This window comes from Netta rufina (genome assembly GCF_964035555.1).
Source record: "Netta rufina genome assembly, chromosome: 7".
NCBI classification, from domain to species: Eukaryota; Metazoa; Chordata; class Aves; order Anseriformes; family Anatidae; genus Netta; species Netta rufina.
In genome coordinates, this window is record NC_140130.1 from 18,353,889 (window position 1) to 18,381,231 (window position 27,343).

Below are 27,343 nucleotides of genomic sequence, written 5' to 3' on the forward strand. Positions count from 1 at the left end.
AATTCAAGAGCGTTCCTGACACCTGGTCAGGATTTTTTATTACTTTCAGTGCCAAGACAGCACATCATAACGCATTCATGGAAGCTTTGAAGGCAATGCCTCCATAACTTCTAGACACCACTGATCTTAACAATAAAACACATCTATATGCATGAATAGGCAACAAGGACACTTCCTTATTGGATGACCGAGGGAAACATGGAACTTATCAGCACAACTGTAAATCAGCTCTAGCGAAAAGAGAAAAACCCTGAAACTCACTGGGTCCTCCACAACTGTTTAGTTTCATCCTCTAAAGGAGCTGATCCATAAGTGCCAGGAGGAGAGATAATCATGGGCTGAATCAGGAATAGCAAACTGAAGTAAACAAAGCAGGAATGGAAGGTATTTTCCCAAGAAAACATAAGGAAATGAAATCCAGAGATCGTCATGCTCCAATGAAAATATGTCAGGTAACGTGTTCTGTGCTACTGCCAGCAACGGCTGAACCAAGGGGGAGGACGGCAAGGAGACAGACCCTGCTCTGTGCCCCCCCGAGAAGGGTCCTGGGCTTGCAGGCAGGGGCATTTTATTACCATAAAAAGAATAAGGAAACTTATTAGAAAACACAGCTAAACCCTCCTGATTATGACAAACACATCAGACCAGTTTTTCTGCAGGTACTTCGAGGATAGCGCGTGTTAGAATTCTTTGCCAGAACCCAACCAGCAGATATAATCCAATTAGATATTCAAAGACGATGTGAAACAGCCCTCCGCTGGTAAAGTAGCCTGGCAGACACTCAATAAAGCCTGCCTTTGTTCAAGTGGAGCTTAGAAAAAGCTCTAAACTTACCCAGATGCCACACAGTAACATCTCCAGCCAGAAGGGACCCTAACAACACACAGACTCAAAGCCTGTTGGTCTCAACCTGAAGCACCTTAGCTCTGCAGTGCTAATTAAAGGATAAAGTTACACGAGTCAAGAGACCATCTGCAGTAACCAAGTGCAAACAGACCAGGTGCCAGAAAAGCAACGCCACTCAAAAAACACAACCAATTGAAGCAAGCTCTGTGGGATCTTTTCCCACAGCTAAATTAACACCAAGGGCTCCCTGACCCAGGGGGGCGAGGAGCTGGGCACCTGGGAACAAGGATTTAAATTTCAGGCACGTCAAATGGGTGACCAGCCAGAAAGGTTCCCCAAGCAGGCAATGCTAAGGCTAGGGGACTGCTCCTAGTTGCTCCCTTCCATTCAGGATTTGCAGCTGTAAGTAGTACTGTGCAGATAGCTGTTCAAGCCCTCTCTCGTACAGCCTAAGCAATCCTTTATTGCTGCAGCACCTCTCCCCACCTACCCAACAGCTGAGCACACACACCCAGGCAGATAACACGTCTACTTCCTCCTCCTTGTGCAGGATCTGTCTCACAAACCCCACACATGAGGGAAGCCCCATGACCATTCGTATAGGTGTCTTGTCTGTGGAGGAAGGACTTTCCAGCTCCATTTTGCCTGGAAAGCTGAATTAATCATGGAATGGCAGGAAAGGGAGAGATAGGGCACATGCACGAGCCAGGTCCTGTAAGCAGCGCAGACATTTGCCTGCAAAGGATGAGGGATCCTGATCTCCTGCCCCCAGGGCTGGTAACGTATCATTCACTCTAAGAAAATACTTAAAGAAAACCTCTAAGGAGTTTGGGCATTCAGCAAACAATAATGAGCTAATCCTGTTTTCATAGCTGGACCCATGAGAGCGTTCCTTACTGATACTTCCAACAGCCTGTAAGCCACAGCCTGCTGCTCGTGCCCCAGGCTTCCCACCAACCTGTCCGGGACACAGGGGAAGCCCTCCTGTCCCCCCATCCACAGCCATACCGGTTCCTGCAAACTGGATTCCAGCGATGCTGCCAACTGTGGAGAGCCTTCAGAAACCAGAATCATTTCAACAGAGAAAATCCTGGCCTCAGAGCCCCCAAGACAGCTCTCAACAGAGGGATGATTTCACCCAGGTAGCCCAGTTCTGCTCTCTGCAAGGCATGCAGACAGTAACTAAAAACACCAGCAGACACCTGGAACCACTTCAGTTGTAATGCTCTGCCCCTCCTTACCTTGCTAGAACCATGGCAAGATCAGTAAGATTCAGAGGGAATGAGACTAAGTCTTTTAAGGTGCTCCAGAAGAAAGGAAGGAAAAGCATGTGCATGAGGAGGGCCTGGCAGGCTGGGCACACCCCAGGGCAGTTCAGTCTCCTGATGGCAACAGAGCATTACATTCCTTTCAGTCACCAGCATTAAGTACATGAGAGGTGACAACTGACAGCAACAGGTAACCTCACCATGGCAAAAGCAGCTGGGAGACTGTTTAAAGCCCCGCTTCCATCATCTACCCCATCAGGACCTTGCTGACAAGACAAGAGCACATCAGCCATGAGGTGAGCCCTAATGCTCTGCAAATTCATGGCCTGCTATGGCAAGAAGTGCCACTGGAAGAAGCAAGGCCGATGTTCTGCTGTCCGCCACCCAAAGCAACTTTTCTATTACATGTTCCGAAATAAAGGCTCAACAGCTCCTTGCCAAAGATTCCCAGCTAGACTGTGGCAAGAGAACACAAATGCTGGTTTCCTGTTCGTGGTTTAGTATCTAGCAGAATCTAAAAATCTGGTCATTTAAACATTAGGACATTTAAACTTAAAAGTTCACCACATTTGGTTGTTACACAGCCTATGTTGGAGACCTCCAACAGAAGCTCTAGTGCTATAGTAACAGTGGCTGCAGATGTTCGCAGGCCATATCGAAATGAAAGCATCCTGTGGATGTATGTAGGTGTGCACACATGCTTTACATTGACCACAGGAGGAGAAAAAGAGACTCACATTTCTGTTGTTTTACTATTTGAAGTATAATAGATGCTCAGGATTACAAAAACAAACAACAACAACAAAAAAAACACCAACTTCCTATGCAAGAAAGACAAACCCTGTAACCTGCACTGTAAGCAAAATATGAAGCAAGAGGTAACTAGAAGGAATTTCACCTGCGAGTTGTTCCTGACTGTTTGCTCCAAGGCTTCTGATACTTTATTCAATTCCCTTAGCCCCCATTGATGGCTGTGAGTTGTACCACATAGGTCAGTGGTCTGATAATCTTTGGGAGGATGGGCAAGTTAAAAATAAAGAAACAGATCACTGCTGTCCAGATAATCCAGACACTGCGCAGCACTGTGTTATGCCACAAATACCCTGCCTCGAAGCTGCTGAAGTCCATAGAGCTCAGGGGATGCACTGGCTGCAGGGTGGAAAGTGCTGCCCTGAGGCTTGGTGGAACACGAATGTGAACTGTGATCTTCTAAAACTTCCCCTCTGCACAGCACGAAAACCAACCAACCCAAACAGGAATGGAAACCCTCTGAAAAACACCCTCTGACTACTGCAAGATGGCATAACGCTTATTTTAGGTGAGACTGGAAATAATCTATTAATGCAGCTTTGGAATCTGTTTTTCTACTGAAGGCCTTGATGAAGTTCCCATAAGCATAAAATTTTATCCTCCCCCCCGAAGTTAGCAGAAGCACTCATCTAGTGAATTTAGCAAATGCCTGTGTGCATCTTACTTTGCTTACCTACCTTGACATTTGAACTGGATAGGGCTTATATCTACTTTCTGTACACTGTATATTCCATATTTGTAAATACTTCCAATCCTATTAGCTTGTGTTGGCTCTAGTTTCAAGCTTTTATTTATTTTATTTTGAGCTTGTCAGGACTCCTCCCCTACCAATGTGGCTTACATAATTCTTTTCCAGAGATGACAGATGTGCATCTTCAAAAAGAGGATCCTGCATCTGCGTTTCATTTTGTTTTACTGTAGTTCAATCAGTACTTTGTTAACAGCATCATTTAAGAGATGTCATCATGGTTTATGTACTTCACATGCTTTTGTTAACTTGACAAACAAATCTAATGAAGAGAGCTTAAGCTGAGAGGGAAGAAAAACTGGCACTTCTTTCCCTGCAGTACCTTTCACATTTTAGGGTTCATTCAATGTATGTGAAAAGAGCTGCCAGAGTTGGACCTTGCTCTACACAGAGATAATTCTGAATTATTGCTATCTACAGCTATGCCTCTGTACACATTATCTTGCATTGTTTACTAACTCAGCTGCAACTTCTCACTTTGTTATCTCAGTTCCTCCTTTCTTCCACCTGCACGTGTACTAAAAATAATCAACTTGAAGACTTAAAAATATTTTTCTTTTAATATTTTTGAATTACATTATGTAGTTGAAATGAAAAGAAAGTTAGAAAGGGGACAAGAGATCCTTCTGCATGCTCTCCATGTTCCCTTTAAAAGCTTCCCAAGATACAGGAACATACAGCTGCAGACTACACACACCACATAGAAAAACAGAGATATCTGCCAGCTCTGGCTGACTACTCTCTAAATACAAAAATGATTGGTTTTACAAACATTTCTCCATAACGGAACTAGACAAGCAAGCTGTTAAACTACAGAATCAGTAAATTATAGTCCCAGAGCTCCCCTCCCTTGACTTCAATGAAAGCTGAGCATGGTCTGCACCTCATGAACAGATTCCTTCAGCTGTCCCCTTCAAATCCAATCAGTTGCTAAGTGCAATTACGAACTAGCTTGGCAGCACTGAGAAGAAAACGTCACTTCTCTCTGTTCCCATAAGAAAATAACATAGCCGTTATGTTCCCCTGAGAAAAACAAACAAACAAACAAAAAACCCACCATAGAAATTACTATTTTCTGCTTATCCTAGAAGTGACTTACCTGCACCACTGGCATCATCACACCCTGCAGAGCCATCCAAGCACTCAGTGCACATGCAGGGAGCAGCTCCTGCTACAGAGGCCCAACTTCACTGACTACATCCATGCTCTGCTAGGTTGTACATATTTTTAAGAAATTCCCCTTGCATATGTGTTGATGAAACCTCCTGTAATATCAGCAATAATCCCTGGGACAGTCTCTAACTATCACAAGCAAAAAGAGGCAAAGCCTCAGTTTCACTCTCCACACTGGGAACCCCTAAGGATGGAGGGGGGAGAGGTCAAGAGCTAGAGGGATGCTGTTTTCTAAGCCAGCATGCAGAGGTCTCTAACTGCACCATTCAATTTCCACTCCCATTTGCATTAGGAAGTACCACACATTTTCGTGCCTAGACCATCACCATTTCACTCATCCCTTCACATCAAACACCTTCCTGCTCCAATGTGCTTTCAAATAGAGCAAGTCTAGCACACGGTTGTGCAGCAACCTCCCTTCATGGCTTTGCTTCAAGCAGGATGTAATATCACAGCATTCATGGGGTGTGCCTTGTTATCACTCCTAGCCATGATCCTGTCAACTCCCACAATAAGTAGAGGTCAGCTTTCTGAAAAATTAATGCCCTCCTCCAGGGAAGACATTTCTCCCTCTGATCTGGTACTGACTGCACACTTGAGAGCAAGAATTCACCTGTTTTGATCACATGGCTCAAATTAATATTTTCTTAAAGATAGGGATGATGACTTGCTTCTTCATCATATTCAGGTTCTTGCTTCTTCATCATGCAACAGCACCATAACTGTTCCTGCAGTTTTTAAGAAAAGCTTTTACATCTTCATTGTGTGTCCAAAATCACTGCACAGCGTTAATCTACACCATGCCACACGGGTGGCTGCTTGCTCTTGCTGGTGATAGCCAGTGCATCTTTTCCTTACTAACCCATAGGAATGGCTATTGGTGAGGTTTCATACCATTTGAACTTCTTAAATGAAAGGGGAAAAAAAAAAAGATTACTGCAAACATAGTTTGGGAATGGTAAAGAGCACCACAGTCAGTCCTCTGCAATCGTCCATCACCCTGCGATCAGCACAGAGGGGTCCACAGCCGATCTGTTGGATACAAACAAACATATCCTTTCCCCCACTACTGGAAAAAGGCAAAGCCCACAGAACTATGACATGCCAGGCAAAGACAGCAAGTGGTATCAAGTGCAGCACAATAACACAGGCCCCCGGAGTAACAGGAAATCTCTTAGGCAAAACATCCACATGATCTGCACGATTAGGCAAAGCATTCCCTATGACGACTGATGAGTTTTGAAAGAAAATTTTGTTGAAGGTTGCAGTCAAATGGAAAGAGGGACACACTAACACATGTACAGACCAGTGAGAGAAGTCTGCACCAAAATAGATTTGTAGGCAAGCTTCTAGTCTAGGATAGAAGTCCTCATGATATAATTTATGATTGCCACCCCTATAATTTATGATCACCTCCCATTCTCTGCCGCAATCATTTTGAAGTTCATGAAACTAACTCAGTTCTGAAATCCAAAGAAAAATTGCTTTATATTTTGATCTTCATAATTAATAAAGACTATTAAAAACAAATACATAAATTTACATCAAAGATAATGAAAGTCTGTTTTTCTCAAACAATGTAAATATTTACAGCACAAGATAGCGAAGAAACAAAACAATCTCATTATTGTTCAGTGAGGACATTGCTCACATTCTGTATTATGCATGGATAACAATGATGCATTTTTAGGGTAATCCTGTACTACATCACTTATTTTCCAGTACATCAGAAGTTAACGTTTGTGAAAGCTATTTAAGAACAACAGGCGCCTAAGCAACGTTTTTCACCATTGTTTAACTGCTACCAGGCAAACTGTTCATCCTAAGCCAGAGTAAAAAGAAGATAGTATTGACTAAACGATTCTGCATTTTGGAGAAGTATGAAATCGTTGTTTCTCTGATGCTGGGTGAATAAGAAGCTTCTAAACTGATGCACATCAGAATGCATTTCTTTTGAATGATTCATGAGTTAAATCTCAGATCACTACTTACAGGCTTAAGTTACAACATATCTTTTCTCTGGAAATCTTTAAAGCAAACAAGCAAACAAATATAGATTTCTGCATCATTATGCCTAACCATTAGGCTCTTTTTAAGGAAACAGCTATAAAAGTTCCTTAGAACCTGCACAGTACAGGAATTGGAGAGCCCCAAACCAGTTTCTTCAAAAGCTCAAGCATTAAACAAGACTGTCAATGTACCTAGCATTTTGTACCTGATTCTTCCACAAACTTGCATGACATAACATCATTTTCAAGCATATTTCCCCATGCTTTAGAATAAAATGACCTTCTGATGCAAAACTAGGTACATGAAGTCATTTGCTATGCCCTGAAGTTAAGAGTGTTAAATTTTAAATACATTTTAAATCCAAGGGAATGCTACAGGTCACTACTTTTTATTACAGATATATTCATGGATAGCACGTCTACTTCATGGCTGGATAATGGTATTTCCAACTTCCCTACCTCCTGGATGCTTCACCCACACAAAAAACTTGTAGGACTGGCATCGCTCCTTACTGTGGCAATACACAGTACCTGGCACAACCAAATCCCAGACGCTATGGTAAGGCCTGCAATAACAGCAGGATGTGTGTTAATCACTCCTGCAGGGGTTACACCTGCACAGCCACCATTGCGATTCTTGATTTGACATAGTTGCTAGCGAGGCAAATATGGTATTTCTCATCAATTTCAACATGGAAATTGCACTATGAAGAGTTTAAGAACCTCTGTGTAACAGCATTATCATTAAATAGCAAAACTGCATAAAGCCTACAAACAGGGTGCAGGTCTGAACAGAATTAATTCCCCTCCAGTGCCAGAACAAGACAGTCTCTCCCAGCTACAAGCTTGTCACAGTGCACGCAGCGAGATTAAAACCCTGCACCTTCTCTTCTTATCTCAAGTATCCATACTGTAGCTTAAAGCCCAGGCAAGTGATTTCAGAGGGCTGACAAACAGTCGGGCTCCCCGCATCCCAGCTCCCCACGCGACACATTGCTGACACCAACGCGCACTGGCAGCAGAGAAGTGTCAGCAAAAACAATTTCCTTTCACTAGCAAGCTGGTTCATGCAAGTGTGCTGGAAGGCGTATGTCGGGTCTGCGTGTCCTCCCCCCTCAACTGTGCTCTGTGCCACCAGAAGAGAAGGAACTGGCACTACTGAGCCCCCCAGACAAGGCACTCCTCACCATGGTCTATAAAAGGCCATTCATCCCCACTGTACCTAAAATAGCTGCTAGATGCGGTCATGAGATGAATACACGACTGTGGATTCCTTTCTTATATTTACAAGAAACCTAGTGTCCACTGCTTACTTCCTCACCCTCCGTCCTTGTTCTTTGTTCTGCAACCGAGTGTTCACCCTTTCTGTCCCACCCCTAATTTGTCCCTTCGTTTCTACAAACATTTAGATGCCTGGAAAAACAGTTTACAAGAAGTTTAGAGAAACACAACAAAACTCCATCAATCCATTCCTATGCACATACAAGCTCTGTATATAATCTTATGAAAAAAATCTATTGCAGCTATCTACCAGGACTAAAACAGGATTTCTAAGCCCATCTGTCAACCACGGGCAGATGCAGAAGGCTGCTAAGACAGCAAGTGTGCAGGTGAACGGAAACTGTGCCTGTTCATGAGAAACCATGAGAATTGTACAGGTCTGTTTCTTGCTGCTTGGGAAGAGGCTGACTCACAGTGCCAAAATGGCTTCTGTTTTTTCACCCAGGAGATGCTCCAACCAATCTTCAGGTGTCTACTAAAGGTAGGAAGAAACCCAGGCCATTAGAAAGCAGCAAACTGTCAGACAAAACATGTTTTAGATGAAGCTGGTAGTAGCCAGGGCAATGCAGCGGAATGGATTCTGGGATGCAGTTGCATATCCACAGGGCAAGCAAAGGAAGTCAATATGGGAAGCTGTCCATACAGAGAAAGGCTTAAAATAAAATTCAGGATCATGACCACAGCACCGATACCAATTGGTCACATTTTTCAACCCTATCACATTTATAAGTGTTTTTTCTGTCTTCTTCCCTAATAGATGGGTTTTCCTTTAAATTAGTTTAGAGAGGAGCCATCAAGATAAGACAAGTGTGCTGAATAGAACCCATGAAATTCTGGTGCATGTGAGCACTATTACAAAACCTGAAACATTTATGAGGACAAAAACTGGAAGGAACAGCAGTTTCCATCAGGCATCTACTGAAACTGAAGGCAAGAAGAAAAAGGTCATTTTTTTTTTTTAACTGAAATTTCATCAGTCTGAGAAGAAAACATCCTGTTGGAAAGAGGGGAGCGTTGAACCTGTTGAGGTTGCATCAGAATTTTACATCAGCTGCATCCAAAGCTGCAGTTAAGAAGAAAAAGAGCCCATCTTGCTTTCCTTCATGTTTTCCAGGACCTACACCTGGTGCCCATGTGGTTTCCTTCTCTAAGTAGTCAGAATTAAAACAGTATCCAGGCATATCCACTCTTCCAAAAAGTAGATAAAAAATTACTACTGACAAGTAACCTGAATGTCTGCTGAACTGGCCTAATAGAGCAATAAGGACATATTTCTTTATTAAGCAGCTTTAAATGACAAATGTAAGATTATTTTTTTTTTGTAATTGAAAAAAAAAAGAAAAAAGAAAACTACTTTCTATTCCAAGTGCAACAGATGATGTCAGAGAACCAAGACAAAATCCCCTCAGTTTTCTGCTCGCTCAGGCCAGCTGGCCTGTTCCACCCCAGAGACAGCCCCAGTTTCGGCACAGGCTCACATCGGCACCAAGGCAGACATAAAGTACTTCATGCTGCAGGGTATGGATTCTGTTAGTTTGGAAGTGGCAGGAGCCTGCAAGTGACCAAAACATTTCTGATTTCTCCTCGGAGAACCCAATCATTCTCCTTCAGCGCCCGGGTGCAAGAGGAAGCACCTCAGGCGCTGAGCCCTCAGTGCCATAAGGCACCCAGTTCCTCCTTGCACACTGCCGCATTAGCTGTGCTCTCTGAAAGAGGCACTAAACCTTGGTCCCATGGGAAGTCACACTTCTGTTTCACAGGGACACAAGCTATTTGCTTAAGAGTATCAGCTGGCAATGGCAAAGCTCCTCTTTCACAAGCTCCCTTTACCACCCCCTGTTGAAGAAGTAATTTGGCACAAATCTCACATTCCCTGCATTTCCTGCAAAGTTAACGGAAGTTTCACACTTTTGCAAGGTCAGCTCAACTCTCACTACACTCTTATAGAGGACAGGGACTATCTAACTTAGAAACTAAACAAAAAAGAGGCTACCAAGTATTCAAATCCCAATCTTATGAGATGTTAAATAACCCAGTGGAAAAGGCTCTTTTTTCCCTTGTTGCCAAAACATGCTGGTTCTGCAGCAAAACCAGGCAGCTTTCTTGTTAACGCTAAACCAATGCTACGTAACAGTTTGAAACAGGAAACGAAAAGGATACCACGGACACACAACGTGAGAAGGTTTGTTTGCATGCTCAGTGTTTGGGGGGAAACCATATCACTTCCTTCAGGGCTACACACCAAGGAGGGCATCTCCTCTGCCTGAAAAATAGGCACTGCTGACGAAACAGCACCCTACAGTATCTAGCTGGGGACAAGATTCAGCAGTTCAGTGCAAGATCAGCACCATTACCCTTAGCTGGTGTCCCCTCAAAATTCCCCCTCCAAACTGATTCTGCCCAGACTTTCTTCCTGACTGACAAACCCAAGATTTCACTTCAGTCTCCGATCTTGTTCCATCTGCAGGCTGTAAATTAGAATACCTCTTCAATTAGAGATCAATGATGGGATTAGAAGGTGGATTATTTTTAGCAGCCCTCTGATTGAGCCAGTGTCACAGTCAGTTATGAGTCACTGCCTTTCCTAGAACTATATTTTATGCCCCAACTTCCAATGCAACATTTAGTAGCTCTTCAAAGGCCATCATCTATCAGTTGTCTTTGCTGGGAACAGAGAAAAGGGAAAGCAGCTATCATTCAGCCCAGAAGAGACTTCTTAAGATCTTCAGGATTCTCGTTCAAAACCTAGAAAGAAGGGCAAGGGGAGATAAAGAGCTCTGCAGAGGCACAGCCATCTTCACAGCTGTGCTGAAGACAGTTACAGGCTCGAATAACCTATCCCTGACAGCTGTCGTGCTGGAGTGGCATCTCCTACACAAGGGGTCTTGTGAGGCCCAGCGACAGTACACTGCACTGTGTTCTTGTTCGTTGGGTTACAGCATGACTTGGCTCGCCAGTGATTATCTCTCCCCACACCACCACCTTTTTTTTGGCACATTCCAGCAGAGGAAAGGCTCAGCACAGAAATTTGCCAGCTCTCCCTTGACTCATGGGGGTTGCTGGACACTGAGGACAAACAGCACCCGGGAAAAGCAGGCCTGTGCTCCAGCACGGCCATGCCACCAGCCTTGGCGGGATGTGCTGTGCGTGGCCATGCTGCCTTCCACCCCATCCTCTGCTGGCAAGACCTGCTTCCAGACTTGAAACCCAACAGTTTCTTCATCTCACTAAATTCCCTATTCTGGCTCAGATGTCTCTAATACGCATTAGTTAGATTACATCAGTCACAAAGAACTGTCCATGAGGCTCACAGGACACAGCTCAAAGGAGGCCAGTCAGAGTCTGGACAATCAATCCGCCGTTTCTCCTTCCCTTACTCACACAAGAAATAATGCCAGTTACAACTGTGTGACAAGAGATGAGTATACGGTTTGTGAGGTCTTGTGGAAAGCACAGCAATACTGAAGTATGAGTGTGAAACCCACAAGCACACCACCCCTGCACAGGCTCAGCCAGTTAAGACAGGCTCAGCCAAACCCATGCAGGACTTGCAAAGCTGAGAGCCCAAATACAGCAGCTAGGAAGGACATGAAAAGAGAGCTGAGAGCTGACAGCAGCCAGCCAGCAGCCTCACCAGCAGGATGCCCTGATGGCAGCATGGGCTCATTGCCAAGTCTGAGCACAGCACCTGTAACACTGCACAGGTATACACCCCAGGGGGCATTCAGAGATGGAGCACGTGTCCCAGCTGACAAGCAGAGCTCAAGTACACAGACAAAGCAAGCAACCATAACAAATGTCTAATGCACACACAATGGAAGATCACAGCCAAGAGTCAAATGCATGATGTATTTAATTCCCTTTCTATGTAAGGAACTGATCCTGACTCAGCTTCCTTGCGCTCAGGATCCCTGTCAGCTGAACCACACAATGCCACACTTGCTTCTTAACAGGGTATCACTGAATGCAGGAAAATGAGTGAGAAAACTGATATCAACACCAGCAGCAAATAAAAGCCTGGGCTTGGTGCAGATACAAGTGTCTCAGGGCTCCCTACGCACCAGATGTTGACCATGGGAGACTCAGATCCTGGGAAGAATAAAACCACCAAAAGACTACAAAACATACATCAGACTAACCAACTGCGTGTGGCAGGTAGGTAAGTAGAGGAGATGCACCCACTTTTCACTACAAGCATCTACGGTGAGGAGACACAAAATGCAAGAAGCTCTTAGACAATGCTGGTACAAGCCACAGGGCTCTGGCGGGGCTGTCTATTGCTGCTTTGAACAGAGCCTTGAAGCTGAAGTTCTCATCTTTCACTTGCACAATGTCCAGCTAGAAACAAAGCTATACACCTCATTAAAAAAAAAAAAAAAAAAAAAGTAATTATGTCAGGAAAGCTCAAAGAGGAATAATCTTGAAACCCTAGATATTTAGAAAATACAACAGGACCTTGCAAACCTCACCTTCTGAGCAATTCACCTAGAAAACACCACACTGCAGTTTTCCTACACTCCCAGGAAGGGATATAAAAAGAACCTCATCTCTAAAATGCCTTGGAGCTGCAGAGCTCTTCAGGTGTACCCGAGCATGGCTCTTTCTCACCCACCTGCCAAAACATGTAGCAGCTTGTATAGAACAGCATAGAGACCTTTCAAGCCTTGCAATTTTACAAGGAAAACAACACGGTGAATATTTTCCACAACATTTGAAAGACTTAACTCCAGGGGTCTCACTTAGAGGTTATCCTCTTCTTTCAGGTCTGACCCCAGGGCAAAGGGTACAAAATAGCTGAACACCACTGTCATGGGAATCACAGAAACACAGTACACTTCTCATGCAAAGGAACTGCTAAACAGCAATTATAGAGTTTTCATACCCCAAAGCAGAGATATTTTAACAATACAGTGTTAACACACTGCATAAGAACACAAACACTTTTAGAAGGCTGAAATCTGATCTCATTTTTATTGGCTTCTGCTTTGTCATGCCAAGTGCTAAGTTAAAACTCCCTTCTATCTTTTAATCAAACATGCTACTTTTTTTGTTAACTCTCCAGATCAAGCCAGTCTGACAAGACTCCTGTAATTTTACAACTGAATCTCTCCTCCCTCCACCCCCGTATGTTATCAAACATTAATTTTGTGAAGAGTCTGATGCACAGTGCCAATTCTAATTTACTAACAATTCTTAACCTTTTCCCTCCCTTACACTCTCAAAACACCTTGCAAAACAAGAAGGGCATCCACTGGACAGAAGGATCAGCACCCTCAGAGCATACATTTTGGTATCTTGTGGTTGCAGTGTTCCTAAGTGTCATCCACCCATGTGAAATACCTTGTGTCTAAAAAAGTGCTATCTCTGTGAGCTTCAGCGCAGGGTGAGGCCACAGCTCTAGGTCATGACATTGCAATTTACATTCCCTTCCTCCTGTTACATCTACAGTTTCAGCAAATATCTGACATTTGGCCAACAGGTTCAGAAGTTACTTGCAGTGCAATTGCATAAGCACACTTCCCATTGGAAAGCAGACTAAAAAAATCCAAGAATATTACAAAACACATGGGACAGATGACAAATGATCTGCAGAAAGTGAACGTATGCATAGGTGAGGTAGCTTACACCAGAAATATACAGGGCAGAAGCAGAACACGACTCAGATTTCCTGTCTTTCAAAATAAACCTTTAGTTGCAAGTGACCTTCCTCTTTTTTATAGAGCTAAGCAGACATTTTTTTCCTTTGCAACAAGACAGTATTTAGTTCTTTACATTTATGCTGTGTGGAATAAGAAAACTCTCTCACCTAGAGATAATTTTCAGTGTCAAAGAGCTGCAGCTCCTCTGGAAGCTTTCAGCTTCCTTGGTTTCTATCTATTATGTGTATGTATTTATGAATATACACATATACACTTTACAGAAGCAGCTGCAATGTAATTGACTTGTTATGGACTGAGCTAGATAAAAAACACTGATGGCAACTGTCCTTCATTGTTCTGGCACCTCCAGTTCAGATCTGGCAGGCAGACTGTGTATGAAAATGACCCTGAAAGCTACGATGATGATAATCACATTTAAAAGGACAACTTTTTGGATGCAGAACTAAAAGGGAAGTTCTCTTCATTTACCAGAAAGGAAGGAAAAACTGAATTCTACTGATAACCCCCCGGACTGTTTCCATGTGCAATTTGCACTCTGTTGTCACCTACAGTAAACTTCTACCTAGTGCTCTTCACATTGCTCTGATAATATCAGATGTTACCGGGCTCATTAAGAACAGTAAAGCCACTGCGAACTTTCACTTTCTCTCTGTTGTAGCAGAGTTTGTCCGGCTGCTCAGAGCAAGTCCCTTAAGAGCAGCCTGCTGAAGGCAGCCACGGGAAACAGGCGAGGAGGAGACAAAACCACAGACAGGGCAAGATGAGGCATCTGCAGGAATTTGATGCTGTAACATGGCCCATGGTGTGAAAGCATGGCAGAGCCTGCATCGCATGACTGCACGTTTCAAACCATCCATCTTCCCACACACACATACAGTCAACACAGAAATAAGCCATTTTTTTTCCATTAGCCTTCCTGTTCTGACTGATGCATTCATAGTTACAATAGATTATAACAAGGATTGGCCTAGTAGTGAATCACCCTCAATAGCACACTGCGCTTTTACAACTAGAAATAGAGGGATCAGAGAGATTAATCCTCTGTCCTGGCTGACGTGAGGAGCGGGGACAGTGAAAGCAAATAGAAATAGTCAAAGATGGTTCTTCGCCTTGACACAGCACCCCCCTAGCTGATTTTGAAGGAGACTCTGTCAGCATGATATGCTTTAAGAGGCCATTAAGAATCAAAATAAAGGAATTCCTGCAGTAATCAGGAGAGTAGGCACTCCCATCAATAACCCGCATAACATCTCCTTCCTCCTTGCAGGAAGGGGGAGGCCAGACTCATGCCTGCTGCCATGTGAAGCACTTACCGTAGTAAGGTTTGCCTGAACACTTCCTCAATGCTTAATTGGTGCTGCAGGGTGGATCGTACACAGAGAGCCTGCTGCTTCCTCTTCAGCTGATATTATTCAAATGACCCTCTACAGGCAAAAATCACCTATCGAAAAATTCACCTGTGAAGAAGGAACAGCCTTTGGTGCTGAGTCACGGCAATGCCTGGACCCCCACGGTTGCACCCCCAAAAATTCTTGGATAACAGGAGACCAGAAGTTACAAACTGCTGATAAGAACAGAAGAACGTTTCCCATCCTCAAGCTACACCCATGGCACAGAGTTATTAGCAGTAAGTTAGAGTGACAGATTATTCTGGTCATCAGAACCAGCAGATCAGACCCAAGGGAAGCCTGACTGCTTATTAATAAATGCCTTCCCCGCCCACCCCACCCCCCCCAGATACTCTTCCTTGCAGGAGCAGCACACATGATAAAGAGGAACCAAAAGGCTTTTTAAAAATAAAGTATGTTTGAGAGGAAGGGATCGGTTTGCTTTTCTAAAAAGTAGCAACCATGTGTGCGAGCTTCTATCCATATATAGGTATTTTTGGCCTGGCACCCAAGTTCCTTCTTTCTTTTTTTCTCCTCTGTTCAATTCAGCTGCCCCTCCTGGTTCAGAGGGTCAAGTTCTTGTTGCATGTCCAAAACATGACAGAAGTCAAGCTACCTGCTTAGGTAGGGATGAACAGCTGGGAATATTTTTTTTCCTTGTAATGAACCTCTTACCCTTCATGGTGTGTAAAAGAAGGATTTTATTCAAACTGGGGTCAAAGTAGGGGACAAAGTTGCCCTTGAATACACTGACATGTATTCTGCCCTCCTACTGCACTTTAAGGACAGAAACTTTTAGTGGCAGGTATCAAGGTATGCCTAACTAAAACATGGGATTTACCCATCCTTACATACATGTATATGATATTCGTGTTCTGTATTGATCCTGGCCACCTGCTCTGCAAGGTTTAAAATTGGGACCCTTACATGAGCCTCACAGAGCAAAGTGCTCACCTACTAGTTGACTAAGCATCTCATTTCATCCAACACTGGAAAATCTCAACCACAGTTTCCAGGATCTGTTAATATTTTGTAACCCATGAGAGATATACCTGGTGCCACAAATCCCAGCACTGTTTTCAGCTGAGTTCAATCAACTCTGACTTTCTGTCAGGTCTCTGGTTAAACGTGAGATGTGCTGCCAAGATTCCCTACTCGTCTGGAGGTCTCCCAGGTGAACTCCAGACAGGCACCTACTTTAAATGACATAGAAACTGAACAGCCATTTACATGCACCTTTTATTTACAGCAGCCCAAACCTGATAACCAGCTGGGCACAGAATAAAGGCTGGCTTTCCCCCTGGTCCCTGGGGAAAGAAATTGCAAGCACTAGAAACCGTTGATGGTTGAGACGGATCTCTGCTGCTGTTTGTGAGCTGTCTGGCAATGAGTTACATTTAAGAATAACACAGTTCTTAAATCGTACTGTTAATTGCATTGAACAGGTGAAAAAAACAGTGCTTGCAAAGACTGTGCAAAGGCATCTTGTCCATTTACCTAACCCAGAATCAATAAACACAATGTAATCTGTTAAATGCTTGTTTAGTGCTTCACAGCAATGTGGTTAGATTGCTTGATAAACGACCCACAAAAACACTGTGGTAAGCAGTGAAAGAGAATCTGCTTTGGAAATTACAAGTTCTTTAGCCAGCTGATGTTTTCAGGAAAGGCCACACAACAGAAATAGTAAAACTGGCCCCAGCTTTGTGAAGATGGTTTCAAGGCCCTGGAGTTGTGGACCTTCTCACTAACAAAACCCATCCAGCAAGCTGAATGCAGCTCTGCAATGCACAAACAAGCTGCCACCAGATCTTTACAGCCAATGCACAAGTTAGCAAAACAAGTCACAGCAAACGCCGCACAAGTTCCATGAATACTGCTATTTCCGTATCTCGCTGTAAGAATTCATACAGTGAATTAGACGTGTGGTTTATGTGGTTCCCTGGTGCTGTTGCTGCAGCAGCCAGCCTTGACCCTTCGGAGAAGGAAGCACCGGAGTAGGCAGTAACAACATTGTTTGTTCTCTAGGAAAAATGCCCCTTTAATATGTCCTAGATTTGAAGTTTTCCCAGACTTCTAATTTTCCGTTCTTTACAGCCTTCTACAGCTTTGCTATTCAGTATTTGTATGCATAAATACTATGTATTAAATTAATTCAGCATATTCTAAAGAGAATAAAATGCCATTTCCATAGAAGTGACAGTCTTTGACCTCTCAAGCTCAATGCACATTGTTTCTAAAAATTTTGCATGACCAAGTCTTACTCTGAAAAACCTTACGTTGCTCAGCCCATGCTACCCAAAGTGACAAATGAGCCTCCCATTGGTTTTAGAAACAGGGAAGGATGAAGTGGATGCAAAACCTAGACAAGAGCAATTGTTTAGAATTACAAGTGTTCTTATTCTCCAGTATGCAAACCCACAAGAGCACCCAGGAAAGGCAGCTATCCATGAACAACAAACATCTTTGGGTCCTATGAACCAATCAAATCAAATTAAAGACCAGAGACGACCTATTTTCCTAAGCAGTGTTTCAAAAGAGGATGAGCAGTTCAAGGGTCTCAGAGGCCAGAACAACCATAATTAAGAAAACAGGACAGCATTCCCACAAGGGTATTTGACTGGATTGCTGAATGTCTTAAATTCTGCTTTGCTGCTTACCCAAGTTCTGGATCTCCAAACCTTTATATACAAACAGATAATGCAATTAAAGTTTTGGGGTAGATTTCCAGAGACGTGGATAACATTAACTTGCCTTGACATCTAAGGGAAGTCAGGCACTTGAACTACTTCCTATGCATTTCTTCAGAACACACTATATAAACATACTGTTCATTTGAGAACATACAGTAAAAATCAGACCAAAAAAAAAACAACGGAAAAGACTTTTTTCCAAAAAGTGCCATGATAAAAATACAGTGCCTCTGTATTTTTTTTTCAGTGCTCTCTGGTTACAAATAAAAAGTGGAAGTTCTGCCTCTACTTCACCTCTTTCTACAGCAAACAGAGTGGAAGCACCTCCCTGTCTTTCCAGCCACATCCAAAGCACTGCAGAGCTTTGAGCTCTTACACAATGCTCATTAGACACTTACAAGGCTCAAGAGTTCCTTATATCTAACTGGGGGCAATGAAGGTACAGACACAATAGCAAAAGAAAATATAAAGCAAAATTCAAAAAGAACAAAGAGAAGGACACTTAATTCCTGGTTGCATTTTTCCTGGCAAATGACCCTTCTCACTCTAGTCTTCAGTAACTATTTATGAGGTTGGCTATCACTCTGTCACCTTCGGGCTGACTGCTTCTGACAGATATGACAGGAAAGACCCAGAGCAGGAAACTCCTTGTTCTCAAGATGCTGAATCAATTTAGGACTTGTTATAAGAACCTACCTCTCCTTCCTTGAGCAGCATCGCGACTAGGAGCTGCCACGCTCCTGCAGTGACCTGCTTCCTCCCCTAGTAACAGTGCTTGGAAGAGCAATAAGGAAACCAGGCTGGCAGAGAAGAGACTTTGGCATGTGTTGACAGCCCCAGCAGCTGGGAAGATTGAGTCCTTTCACCCTTGAACATGGGAGAGTTGTTTGTCCAAAGGGTTAGAGCTATGAGAGCAGAAAAACTTTCTGAAAATATAGGAAGTTCAGCCAGCCTGCTGAATTAATACGTCCCTGTGACACTTAAGACTAGGCAAAACCAACCAGAGAACAGGTGGATTTCCTGGTACTAGAATAATAACTGCTTCATTTGGACACCTCCGCCAGTTCTGACTACGTATCCGTACACTCAGTTATGAAAAAGGTTATAGCATTTCTTCCAACCTGACACCCCAAAACAGAAAATTGCTTCTTTTCAACTAGTCTACCTCTGTAAGCAAGACTGCTGACTAGGGCTAGCAGAAAGCCACGCCAGAGAAAAATCCACAAACAGCACCACAACACCAAATAGTCAGTGAATTCTGGATTTGTCAGGTTCACATCAGACAGTAACCGAAGTTAGGTGAAGCTCACAGAGAAGAGACAGTTGTTGGGTGTCCAGCAGCAGCACTAAATGCTGGGGAAGGTCTTGCTCTCACAGTGCAGCTACAGGTTGCTCCAGGGAGTTTGGCACCAACAGCGTGGGTCACAGCTGAGCAGCTTGCAGCACCCCTCAGCAGGTATTGTTATCCTGGGCACAGTTTGTTATCCTGAGCACATCTCTGAGCCAGGACTTTTGCTTCCAGTAATCCTGGTCCAGAGACGAAATTAGCTGAACTCTGTGTCAGGAGAAATTCACCAGCATTGACAGGTTTCAAAGCAAACATCTTGGGCTTGATAAGCATTTTCCAAAGAAAACTTTATTCCTCTGAAAATTTTCGGGCTATTTTAGGGCTGTTACTGCTTCAAGCCCAGCCTGACCTGACACTACTCCAGAACTGAAGTCGGCGGCACAAGCTCTTAAAGAGTGCTGAAGTGCTGCTGCCAGACCAGGGCTCCTCTGCCAGCCCCACCTTCCTCCCAAGCTCTCTGTGCACACCCACCGGGCCCTACCCTGGGTGTCCCCGGCCGGTTATGCCGCCGGTAGCTCCGCAGGTTTGCTTTGCTCAGGACCACGCAGGGACTGTGCAGTGCCAGAGCCAGAGGCGTGAGCGTGGAAGGTGAGCATCTCACACGCCTGGCTTCGCTCGCACTTCCAGCACGCTGGAGCCGGCGTTACCTTGGGGAGACAGCCGGCGGACGGCTGCCACCCTCCAGCTCCCGCAGCCGCCCGGCGATGCGGTTTCCCAGCCCGCCGGCTCGTTACGGTCACGCCACGACCGGCGCACCTCGCACAAAGTTTTCTCCCCGCTCCGCTCCCCGGGTGGGAACCGGGGTCCCCCTCGGAACCGAGCCGGCGCCTCTCCCCCTCGGCTGCCCCCGGGCAGCGCCGCTACCCCCGGCGCCCTCCCTCTCCGCAGGACGAGGTCAGGCTGCGCAGACAAAGCCGGCGGCGGAGGGCAAAGCCTCTTAGCGCTGCACCTGGCGCCCGCTCCCCGTGCTGGGCGCAGCCCCCGGCCCGGCCGCCTGTTGCTCGCCGCCTTCCCCGGGGCCCGGCGGGGACGAGCGGCGGCCGCCGGGCGGGGGCAGCCCCGCAGCGCCCGGCCCGGCCTCCCCGAGCCCGCAGGGGGGCGGCGGGGCTCGCTGGGCCCCCGCGGGGGAAGCGGCGGCGGCGGCTCCCCACGGCCGGGGCGGCGGCCGAGCCTACCTCGGTGCCCCGCGCAGGGCCCGGCCCGGCGGCTCCTCCTCCGGCTGCGGCTGCTGCCCGTGCCCGCGCCCATGCCCCTGGGAGGCGGCCGAGCCGCGGCGTTGCCGAGGGGCCGGGGGGAGGCTGCGAGGCTCCGGCTGGGCTGGGGCAGCCCCGGCTCCCTCGCCCGGCTGCTGTTTACGGCGGGCGGCCGGGCTGCCTGTCAGCGCACCGCCCCGCCCCGGCCCGCCCCCGCCGCCATGGCCCGGGGGAGGCCGGGGAAGCGAGGCCGGGCCGGGGGCGGCGCGGAGCCCTCCCGGGGGAGGCAGGGCCCGGGAGGAGCCCTCGGGCTGCGGGTTCCCTCTGCTGCCTCTGGCCCCGGCCCGCAGAAAGCTGCCCCGCCGGCCGGGGGAAGCCTCACCTGGAGCCGCGAGCTCACCTCGGCCCCCGGTGGAGGTGCTGAGGGCGTTTCCTCGGGGCATGGCTCGGCTGGGGTCGTTCCCTCACCTCCACGAGCTGCCCTATAACTTTATTTTTTATTTTACATATGCTATAAGCCTGGCGGTGGCTCAGAGCCACCTTGACGGCGTTGCTAATTTTTAACATGCACTTACTAATTTATCTTGTAAATTTATCCTTTCCAAGGTTACGTAAGTGAAAAGGTTCAAGTACTAATGAAGCTTGCCCCAGAGCTGTCTGGGTGCCAGATGCTGTAGCTATTTTACACTTGCATGCTGCACGTTTCGTTGTTTCCTCCTAAAGACAGAAAACTGGTAATAAACATCTGCTTGTTATCTGCAGGAACAGGTGAATTGTATATGCTACAGAGGTGAGCTATGCAGAGAAAGAAAAATTAGAGGTTTATGAGAAAATGCCAAGGGAGAGAGTCCCCTGTCCAGGCACGGTATGTATCACACTTGGGAATAAGTGAAAAAGAACAGGAATATGGGCAGCACTGCTAAACTGCTCCCGTCAGTGCAGCCCAGACAGGAAAGCAGGCACTGCTAAGAGAGAAACCAGACGGAAAACAAGGAGAGCTCCTGACTCGACGTGCAAGTTCATTCACTGAATCCGGGCAAAGTTTTTCATCTCCTGAGTCTGCAGTTTTTCACATCAATAATTTACAGGGCTCCAGGGAGATTACATTTACCCTTAGAGTACAGTGAAAAGGAATAAGCTGAGCAAGGCAACCCCATTTGATGCAGAGCACAACCACTCCCTACATAAAAATGTGCCACGATAGGTTTTCAGAGACCAAAGATGCCGGGCTGAAATTCTGTTATTACACATCAGAGCTAGGACCCAGCACACCCATGTAGTGAAGGAGTGAGAAGCACCACCTACAAGTATACAGTGCATCTTCCTGGGAGGAGGAGAGCCTGTTTACAGCTCCCATTTAGTCCTACATAGACTGAAATAAAAAATAATTAAAAAAAAAAACAAAACATCAGACAGTTCATTTCCCTTTAGGAGACAGGGGGTGGTGATGTCTGTGTGTGATGATAACCATGTCCTGTTAGTAGGCAGTGTAGTATGACACCGGCTGGTAAAGAGAACCAGCTTCTGTTCTCAGATGTGCTGCTGGCTTACCTTGAGGCCACAGGGAAATCTCAAAGGAGGCTGTTTTCTTCCTTCATACTTTCAGTCCTTTTCTTTTTTAATTACTTTTCAGGGTAGGATTTTATCTCACTATGGGTTCAGCACAGCTCACCACCCAGTACTCAGTGTGCCAGACTAGACAGGGCAACTGTTGACACAGCTGAATAGAAATTACACAGAAACCCAGCCGCATAGAGGGCAGATTTCCCAGGTAAACGGGAAATTGAAATTTCTGAACTGAAAGAAGCCACCATAAACCATCAGTACAACCCCCTTAATTCCAAAGGAGAGCAAGGTGCCTAAATTCCTTTGCAGATCTAAACCTTCCCAGTGTTTTGCAACTATCACACCACAGTCTTTTTGTTTCCCCAGAAAGCTTGTCTAGTATTTTAAATGTGCTGTTTTGGAGTTAAAAGTCCCTGCATCACCATGCTTGCAATACTGCAGAACCAGGACCAAAGCCTTGGTACTGAGGAGCACTACTGGGAACACCCTCCCTCAATGCCTGACAGACCTTCAGTAGAAAATGCAAACCTCTTGCAAATGTTTTCCCTCAAAATTTGCAACTAATTTAAAAAATAAGGAAGAAACTATAAACTTAAGGCCATTAGTCAAGTGGAAAACTTATATTCTTCCAGCTAGCATTGCTGTTGACAATCCCACATTTTAAGCGCTACAACACAACAAAACACGGAAACTGAACATCTCCATCTCGATAATTGGATACCACTGGCTCAAAGTTTAGGGGAAACTGTAGCTGGGCAAGGTATTCCTAGAAACACATGTCACACTTAGCTGAAGATAGTGTTAGGTCTGCAGAAAAGGGCTGTCCTGATGCCCTGCAGATGGGATGTGGACTGTGAGCATACTGATGTGGCCTTTATATACTTGCCATCAAAAAATAAATACAATTTGTTTAAAGTCAGAATAACAGAATTATCCCTGTGCCCATGAGACTCCAATTCTCTGCAGGTGCAGCACAGATTTAACGTAATTGTTAAGACTATGCTTTCCAGAAATACTTTTACTCCTTTCAGTGGGAAGGCCTGACAAGTCTTGTGGTGCAGAAATGCTGAATTCTAAAAAACATGCATTGGACAATCGTGCACTCCTCTTTGTCTTCAGTTATGACAACACACACAGTAGTTCTTATGTGGAAAAGAATCACTCATTTTTCCCAGATAATTATAACTGATTATTTTATTCCACAAACTCAGCCTGAGCACCTGCATGTTTCCATAGAAACTGCACAAGCCTTCAAGGGATTACTTCAGAATTCCACTGTGGTTTGGGTCTCCAAGTTATTCAGATTTTCTGGGTAAAATCTGTTTCCTGATATAAATTGAAATTATCGCTACCACATATTTAATGAGCTATACCAGTCTGTTATCTTAAGAAACTGAAACATTTTCTTGCAGTTTTCTACACAAAAACATGCAATATGGTAATACTGTACTTAATTAGTGTTGCAGCCATTAGGAACTCAGGACTGGAAGCAGCCCCAGATGTCTTGCAGGGGATCACACAAATGCGAGGGGCAGATGGGGGACTAATTCCCATAAATCCTTCTGGCCACCTCATCCCCAAAAGACCCTTGGAAAAGAATAGGCAGGTGTAAGTACCTTCATGCACTCCAGTACATACATGCTCATTCATTTCACATGCATGTGCATCACCTCTCCCGTCTGTGGGTATTAACGAAAAAAGTATAGCAGCAGATTTATTAGACTGGATAATAACAACTAAAAGAAAAGAATGTGTACCCTGGAAGCCTTAAATCTAGACAGTGCCCGGTCAGGCTGCTAGAAACATGCAAGCCTCCCTTTGTGTATGTGCTTATTATGTACAAATGCAAGCATGCAGATGAGACAGGATCTCCTCCCAAACCTTCTTTGCTACCTTTTCTCCAAGTCAGATCAGTTCCTCTACTTCCTTCCATCTGCATATCCTGTGCTGTGTTACCCCATTTGTTTGTTCTCTGCTATGCACACTACTCACAGAGAAAAGAGGAATTTCTTCAGTTCTCTGAAGGCCCATGGTGCAGATGAACCCAGGACTGACTTCCTGCACTGCTGTCTCTGCATTATCTGCCTGTGCTAAATAAAACAGATTCTGGTACAAGAAAGAAAAAGTGTGAAGGTGAAAAGAATGACAAATCTAAGTGGAAGGATGGAAGGAAATAAAAATAATGTTTATGTCCTTTCTGACCATCTTTTTATCCATGCAAAGATGATTTCAGGTTCTGAAAGAAAAAGGAGAAAAAAAAACAAACAAAACACCACCTTACTTACCTCTCTAACCTCTGGAACTCCTTAACACTCGTGTGTTTCACACAGTAACATTTCAGTCTGCTCTGTAGTATAAACAGGAGCGCTTTCTGCCAGCTAGAAAGCTAGATGCACCTTTCTTGCCCATTTCAAGATGAATACTATTTGCTGACATTTTTTCAAGAGTATAGAAAGTTGTTTTTTTTTTTCTAATTCCTTCGAGAACAGGAAAGGAACAAGTACCACTCCCCTTCTTCACCAGCCCAGAACACCAATGTTAGAACCAGCAGTGCTCAGACATACAATGACTGAAAGATGCTCACTGTCTGAAAACTGTTCTGCTCCAGTAAAGGGTAACAGCTTAGAAATGAAAGGCGAATTTAGATGATGCATGAGAATTGCATGGCAGGCATCTGAAAGGTACTGCATACTAAACAAGAACCACACAGTGTTAAAGCATTGCCTCTGTTTGTAAGAAAAGAGGGAAGAAAGGAAGTCCAGAAGTGAGGTTACTCATTAAATGTATACAGGCAACATATCCAGAGCTGCAGTCACTGGGAAGTAAACCATTTTTCTTTCTTAGATCGTCTGAGAGCAACATTTGTCTGTGACTTGCACCCAACAGAACACACCAAAGCCTGTTTAAAGACTGCTTTGCAGCTTTAGCCAGTGAGGCACCAGATTTCAAAGCTTGTATCACCTTTAATAAAAACACCGCCAGAGCTCCAAGTAGGTGATTTGCAGATATCTTAACCAGTGCATTCCTAAGTGCCTGAAATTTATCAGACTTTCTTCTGTCTTGGATGCTGGCTGTAAATTAGCAGTGCAGTAATACATTTCAGTAAAACCCAGCCTTGGAAAAATCATTAAGCTGAGATCATCTGACATCCATCTCTGAGACTGAGTGGCATCTACCCTTAAAGTTTCACTTGGAAAGCAAACAGAAGAAAAAGCATTCCTGCCTGCAAACCAAATCGTAACCTTTCTCCCAGTACAGGGATGAAAGACCCTGGTACATTGTGCATTCAGCAGACAATGACTGCAGCCAGCCCTACACGCAGTGGGTTTAATCTGGCGTGGCGCGTGACAAACAGGCGTACGGCTACACACCCCAGCAGGCTTCAGCCAGGCCTTACAGTCATGTGAGGGTGCCTTTGAAGACTGACAAGATTGGATACAGCTTTGAATCTGTCTCAGAGCAGATAAGCGTCTGCAGTCATAAAGCCTAACCCAGGCCTCATAAACGCTAACCTCTGTAGAAGTATTAACAGGAATTTTCTCATTATTGAACCTCAAAACTAAGGAAAAGGTTGGCAAATGCAACAAATTGACCTTTAAGGCAATTTCTCTAGATAAAGTCTAGGTATGGGTGAGCCAGCTCTAGGGCAATCCAAACCACAACATTAAGGCATCACACTTGATTAAGGCTTATAGCACTACAAGCTATCTGGTATCCAGAAAAAAAAAAAAAAAGAAAGGAAAAAGTCTGCTCCTTGGTCCCTTCTCTGCACCCCAATAAATTTAATGCTTGTTCAAGTAGGATATACACCACTCAGGGGAGGAAAAAAAAAAAAAGGAAGCTCAGTGGGAACTGATGCATCTCCAGAGATCAGATGGTGCTGCAGCTATGCCTACAGCTCACCATTCTCCTACTTTGCAACATGCAAAAAAAGTTCCAAGCTCTGCTGATCGGAACTTGGAAAAAGGATCCGACTGGTCTGCTGCAGTTCCAGGTTTGTTACTCAGACTCCTAAGGAGCATACAAAGGTATGCAAACTCACCCCTCCCAACCTCAAACATGCAGAGGAAAGACATTTGTCCTTGCTAAGCCTCTCTTAGCAATCTAGTTTGCAGATTTGGCTCTCCTACTGTAACGAACAGCTTGTATGCATCTAACACATGCATGCAGTGAAGACATAAAAATAGACAGCCCGTTTCTGTGTAACAAAACCCAGACATCATCTTCCTCTTAAGCACAGCTATTGTGCTGAGCTTCTCAGCTAGATGTTCCCCTTACATTTTCTCCCCATACTGCATTGCTATTTATATCCTGTCCAGAGAGGACAGATTAATACTAAGCATTTCTATAGGACCTCCCTCTGAAGAACCCTGGGTATATTTTACCATTTGAATCACGTTTTTAAAGGTTTCCATTGTACCATTACCTAGTAGCTGACAGTCACTACCTTGAGCAACTTGAAGCTTAATATACAAGACAGGAAAATGGGAAACAGGGAACTGAAGAAGACAGAAGGATCTCTGAAAGTGTACTGCAAAATTAGAGGAAATTCAGCAGACAGCAAGCACAATTAAGGCCTTGGAAAAGCAAAGACAGTGAATTGGTACCACAAAAAAAAAAAAAAAAAAAAAAAAAAAAGAGTAAGAGGAAATGCAATACATAGAACAAATTGAATTGTTTAGGAGACACTGTTCATGCTTTCTCACAGCACTAGACCAAATTAATTTCAATTAAAAAATGGTAGGAAAGTAAAAACTGCAGTGAAAGAAAATTATTTTCACAGTACACACAATTAGTACTAAGATTCAAAGATTGTTTTGGATTTTTATAGACCTCCAAATTAATCTCATACTGCAGATATAGACAGTAAATTCTTCACCATCCTCTAGCATAGGAGATTAAGATCCAGTGTTGAAAACAGGTTCCTGCACATTAGTTACTGAAGAATTCTTGCACCTTTTTCTGAAGGTGTCTGTTAGCTCCTATTCCTGGAGACATGTGCTGGACTGATCTCAAGCCAATCCAGCTTATTTTGGTAAATCCTATGTTTCCACTGAAGCAAACTACCTAGGATGATCAGCAAGACCAGCAACAGCAATGCTAGGAAGAAATCCTGTCACTGAACACTCAATCACACGTAAAATCAAAGATATTTCATTACAAATCCCTGTACTGTAACGTCGCATTGGCCAGCACAGGAGTTTAAGCAAACCATTGTGGCCCATTACAGGCAACAGTTCTAGAACTTGACATTAACTATAAAATAGGTTCATGCCAAATAAATCTAAGATCTGGTGGTGTTCAAACAACTTATTTTCAAGTAAAAAAAACAAAAAACAAAAAACCTGTCTGCACAAAGT

The 27,343-nt window shown here is 44.6% G+C and overlaps 2 protein-coding genes across 4 annotated transcripts in view; both read right to left on the reverse strand.

Annotated features, from left to right (window-relative positions):
• The window catches only part of MARCHF8 (membrane associated ring-CH-type finger 8), a 94,020-nt gene extending 73,418 nt beyond the window's left edge, over positions 1-20,602 (reverse strand). For 2 of the 3 annotated variants that reach the window (XM_084290476.1, XM_084290479.1), the window contains exon 1: positions 20,400-20,602. The gene's annotated coding sequence lies outside the window, so the exon portion shown is untranslated. Of the gene's footprint in view, positions 1-18,572; positions 19,692-20,399 lie in introns of those variants that run through there. The other variant, XM_084290477.1, reaches the window with a different exon arrangement.
• A 2,587-nt stretch (positions 20,603-23,189) lies between these two features.
• Positions 23,190-27,343, reverse strand: part of ZFAND4 (zinc finger AN1-type containing 4) — a 31,325-nt gene continuing 27,171 nt past the window's right edge. The window contains exon 11 of the mRNA XM_084290363.1: positions 23,190-23,309. Coding sequence (XP_084146489.1) covers positions 23,279-23,309 — 31 coding nt within the window. The 3' untranslated portion in view covers positions 23,190-23,278. The remainder of the gene's footprint in view (positions 23,310-27,343) is intronic.